The sequence below is a fragment of the Myotis brandtii genome, unplaced genomic scaffold, assembly GCF_000412655.1.
Source record: "Myotis brandtii unplaced genomic scaffold, ASM41265v1 scaffold90, whole genome shotgun sequence".
Taxonomy (NCBI): Eukaryota; Metazoa; Chordata; class Mammalia; order Chiroptera; family Vespertilionidae; genus Myotis; species Myotis brandtii.
The window spans coordinates 86,410-91,517 of record NW_005371694.1 but is presented as its reverse complement, the minus strand read 5'-3'; the positions used below and the strand labels follow the sequence as shown (position 1 = coordinate 91,517).

At 37.7% G+C, this 5,108-nt stretch overlaps 1 protein-coding gene across 1 annotated transcript in view; it reads right to left on the bottom strand.

Annotated features, from left to right (window-relative positions):
* Positions 1 to 283: 283 nt before the first annotated feature.
* CCBL2 (cysteine conjugate-beta lyase 2) overlaps positions 284 to 5,108 on the bottom strand; it is a 68,129-nt gene continuing 63,304 nt past the window's right edge. The window contains exon 14 of the mRNA XM_005885312.2: positions 284 to 738. Coding sequence (XP_005885374.1) covers positions 676 to 738 — 63 coding nt within the window. The 3' untranslated portion in view covers positions 284 to 675. The remainder of the gene's footprint in view (positions 739 to 5,108) is intronic.

Genomic DNA, 5,108 nt, shown 5'->3' with positions numbered 1-5,108 from the left:
TGTGGCAAAGGGAGTGGGTGGCTGAAGTGGAGGTGAACATCACCAGAGATGAGAAGGTCAAAGTACCAAAAGCCTAGCTAATCCATGTGGACCTTGAAGCCATCTCAGATTATGGCAGTACTTGGGATAGAGGCAAAACTGTGAGCACAGTTCAAAGTCAGTGAAGGGGAAAGAACTACCGGTGGGTAGATAAAGCAAAAGTATGAAGTCGAGGAGGTGTAACTGGTTAAGAGTTTTTACAAGGTGGTGAAGAAGTAAAATTGCCTAACAAGGGTTGAATGTTTGTTTGCTAGGCTCTACATACTTCAGTTTGTTTCATCTTCACACACAACTCATAAACTTCATATAACGTAGGTGCTATTTTTATTCCCCTTTGATCAGAAACTGAAGCACACAGAGGTTAAGCATAAACCAGCATCTCACATTTCTTACCCACAATGCTATCTATAGTGACTCTCATAAAAGGCTAGTGGAAGGTGTTTTAATACATTTCAATTAAAAAAAAATCAGATCTCCTGAATATTGTTAGGGATTAATCTGCTTGGATAAAACAATTAAAATATTTCTTTAAATTTTATTTGTATTGAAATATTTGTTTTTGCAATATCCAGTGAGTGGCAGTACTAATAACAATTCTAGGTCCTCTAATAGAAATAGTTAAGCAGTTTGCAGTTATCAAGACTTCTGTCTACTCCATGCCTTGATGATTTCTTCAGCAGCATCTAGTGTACTGTCTTTCTGTAAATAAATAAAATAGTTGTCATTACATATAAAAATAAATTCAAGATGAAGTGAATATTTAAATATGAAAAATGTACCAAAGTTATTAAAAATTTTTTTTAATTTTTATTGATTTCAGAGAGGAAAGGAGAGGGAGAGAGAGATAGAAACATCAATGATGAGAGAGAATTATTGATCGGCTGCGTCCTGCACCCCCTAAAGGGGATCGAGCCCGCAGTCTAAGGGCCAATGCTCTATCCATTGAGCAAAACCAGCTAGGGCCCAAAGTCAGTTTATCAGGAAGAGTTATGCAGCGATTTGGGAACCAAGTGCTCCTCAACTCCTGGTAACTTGAACGGGTCCAGTTGAGCTCCAGCCTGTCCATAGCCTCCACAGCAATGACAGAGCCCCAGAGCATTCATTAGGGAACACACCTTCCCAGCAAATCAAGTCACTGGAAGCCTTGCCTATTTTAAGACATAACGCCAGCAGAAGCATAAACAAAGTCTGGAAAATGATGCCCATAGTGTCTTCCCTCACTTTGGTGGCCGAAGACACAGGCCCCAAGCTCTTCAAGAAGCCCAGTAGCAAATCATAAAAACCAATTATTATAATGCTATGTCCCATTGCTCTCTGGCTGGAAAGAGGAATGAACCTCACAAGAATTCAATAGTAGAGGAACTAGAGAAGTGTGATGCCAATCACTACCTCATACTGTTTTAGTATGCTGGCTGCCGATTCTGGGCACTTCATTGCTGCTATACTGACACCAAAGAAATCTACAACTTTTTTTTTTAGATTAAAAAAATTAAAGAAATTTTTCAATTACAGTTTACATTCAATATTATTTTTTTATTAATTTCAGGTGTACAGCACAGTGGTTGGACTATCATATACTTTACAAAATATTCCCCCCAATATTTCTAGTACCCACCTGGCATCATATGTAGTTATTACAATATTATTGATTGCATTCTCTATGCTGTACTTCACATCTCCATGACTATTTTGTAACTACCAATCTGTACTTCTCAGTCCCTTCATCTTTTTCACCCAGTCCTCCAACCACACTTCCCTCTGGCAACCATCAGTCTATTCTCAGTATCTATGAATCTGTTTCTGCTTTGTTCATTTAATAGAAATAGTAATCACTTCTTTATCTTTATTTATTTTTTTAAAATATATTTTATTGGTTTTTTACAGAGACGAAGGGAGAGGGACAGAGAGTTAGAAACATCGAAGAAAGAGAAACATCCATTAGCTGCTCCTGCACACTCCCTACTGGGGATGTGCCTGCAACCAAGGTACATGCCCTTGACCAGAATCGAACCTGGGACCCTTGAGTCCGCAGGCCAACGCTCTATCCACTGAGCCAAACCGGTTAGGGCCACTTCTTTATCTTTAAAGTGCAATATATTAAACAAGGTATCGCTCAGTGTTAATCATTCTGTGACAACTTTTCCTGAGATAAGGTATTCCTTTTCAATTTTAGATTGTTTGCTTTTTTTAAATGGAAAGTATTCTCAAAATAAAGCTATAAAATACTTTTGTGGTTCCATTTGTTCTGCTCCCCCCCCCCCCCCGCCCCCCCCCTAGTGACTAGATATTTTATTTGTCTATAATTTTTCTAATATTTTAAAATTCTTTGTTCTTTTCCACTTCTTTTTGCTCAGTCTTCTCAATCCTTAATGTACTTAATGTATAGTGTTTTCTGTGCTGTTTGTATTACCAGTACAATTACCGATAGCTTTATTTTTTTCCTTTAAATTTCTTATCTGGCTCTGACAGCTACCATTTCATTTTCTTATATTATCTTACTCTATCTTCCCCAAACTTAGTCTCTGCTTTCATCTTATTTTAGAGTGTTTGAATTTGAAATACTACAATTTTTATTTGCTGTATGGAAACATTTTTTCTGTGAATATTTTGTCTGACACTTGTTTTTTAACTTGTATCTTTCTCTTTTTTCCCCTTATAGTATCTTTTTATAGCTTCATAGCTGGCTCCTTTTTTTTTTTTTGCTCACTTTTGATCGAGTTCTGTTTGTACGTTCCCACTGCCATTACACCTACTGGTCCTAGTGTTCTGGGTAATGAGCTTGCTGCCTGCAGGCTTTGTCTGGATTGGAAGATGTTTTTGCAGATTTGGAGAAGGGAGGAGCCAGGACAGCACTAGGAGACAGCAGAAATTATTCCAGACTCACAGTAAATTTTAATATGATTGATGTAGAGTTCTTTTAGATTTTACTTCCTAACTAATTGGCTACCTCCAATTTAATAAATCTCCTCCACAATGTCTCAGCACACTTTTGCAAAGTGAACAGGGTGAATGAGTAAATCTATAGCCCAATCAGAATCTTTTCTTCACCCTGCCTCACACAGGTTCCAGATGACATGACTATGTTTCTGCCCTGCCTCTTCCCTGAGGCCACATGGGTCTGGAGAAGTCTCACTGCAGTGCACTTACTGTGCCTATTGTTCTGAATAATGAGTATGCTACCTGATGGGCTCTGTCTCTAACTTGAAGATGTAGAAGCAGGAGCCTTTCTAGGTGTCTTCTCTGTACCATTATCTTCACTGTTCTTGGCAACTCTTTATCATTTACTGGGGAATTTGTTTTGCATTCTATTAGTTGTTATTTTTTAATTCTCACTAGAGGAGAGAGAGAGAGAGAGAGAGAGAGAGCGAGAGAAATACTGAAGAGAGAAACATTGATTGGTTGCCTTCCATACACTCTCAGACTGGGGATCAAACCCTCAACGCAGGTATGTGCCCTGCCTGGGAATCAAACTGGCAATCTTTCAGTGTATGGGATATGACGCTCTACCAACTGAGCCACTCCATCCAGGATCCTAGTTGTTATTTTATTTTTAAAATAATTTTCATGGAGAGAACAATTTTAAAACTGGAAGTCTAATGTTATTTTCCCCCTCTGTTAGTTCTATTCAAATGATATACATCTAGAGCAGTGGTCCCCAATCTGGGGCACATGCCCCACAGGGGGACAATTTGATTATTAAGGGGGACAATTCGAGAATGAGTTATTAACAGTGATTTTTTTTGCATTTCTTATGGTTCTAGGGGCCTCATATACAGTATATAAATATATATTGTGACATATTTATACATTTCAGTTCTTTATTATATGTTTTGAAACTTTACTTGCTATTGGCCAATAGTTAATGGCCTTTTAGGCTTTCTCCAAGTGAAGTTTATTTTTTGAATAATAAGAATTATATGTCACAGGGGGGCATCAGAATTTTAGAGATGCTTAGGTGGGGCATGGCCAAAAATAGGTTGGGAACCAGTGCTCTAGAGATTTCTAGATCCACTGTAAGATGAGAGTATTAATGGCCTTGCTCTTCACCACACTTTAGTCAATTAAATTTGATATTGTTAGGTTGTTAACATTCATATTCTACTATGGGGAGTCTTCCATAGTCTATAGGTTGCCTCTAAAAGTTGAAAACAATGTTTATCTCAATCTGACTCGGTTTACAGATGAATGTGTTGGTGTAGAGAGTACCTTAATACCAGAATGACTGTTTTCAGTAGCAATCACATCTTAAAAACAGCAATAATACATTCTGATTTTTTTTTACAGATCTGATGATAAATTCTTTCAGCTTTCATTTATCAGTGATGTATATATAATTTTCAGTTTTAATGGACATTTTCCTAGATATAGAATTCTGGGCTGATCTATTTTTTTATGTCAGCATTTTGAAGATGTTATTTCATTATAACCTGGTCTTCGTTGTTTCTAATAAGTAGTTAGCTAACACTCATATCTGCTCCTGTGCCTGTGAATTTAGTTTTTCTCTGGCTGCTTTCAAAATCTTATCATTACTTTTGGTTTTTAGCAGTTTGATCATGGTGTGTCTAGGCATAGGGTTGTTGTCTTTTTGGTATATCCTGTGTGGTTCACTTAACTTTTAGATCTATAGGTTGCTTTACACCAAATCTGGAAACATTTCTGCCATTATTTCTTAAAAGATTTTTTCTGTTACATTTTCTCTTCTTTTTTTGGTACTCCAATTACATGTAAATTGTCACTTGATATTGCATCACAAATGTGAGGCTCTATTCATTTTTCAACAGTAATTTTCTTCTCTGTTCTTCAGATTGAATAATTTGTATCGATCTGTATTCAAGTGGACCCTTTTTTTCCTGTCATCCTCAATGTTTTATGTTTAATGCCATATACATTTTATTATCAAACTAGAGGCCCGGTGCACAAAAATTTGTGCACTTGGGGGTAGGAGGTCCCTCAGCACGGCCTGTGCCCTCTCGCAGTCTGGGACCCCTCGGGGGTGACCACTTGCTGGCTTAGGCCTGCTCCCTGGGGGATTGGGCCTAAGATGGCAATCAGACATCCCTCTGGCAGCC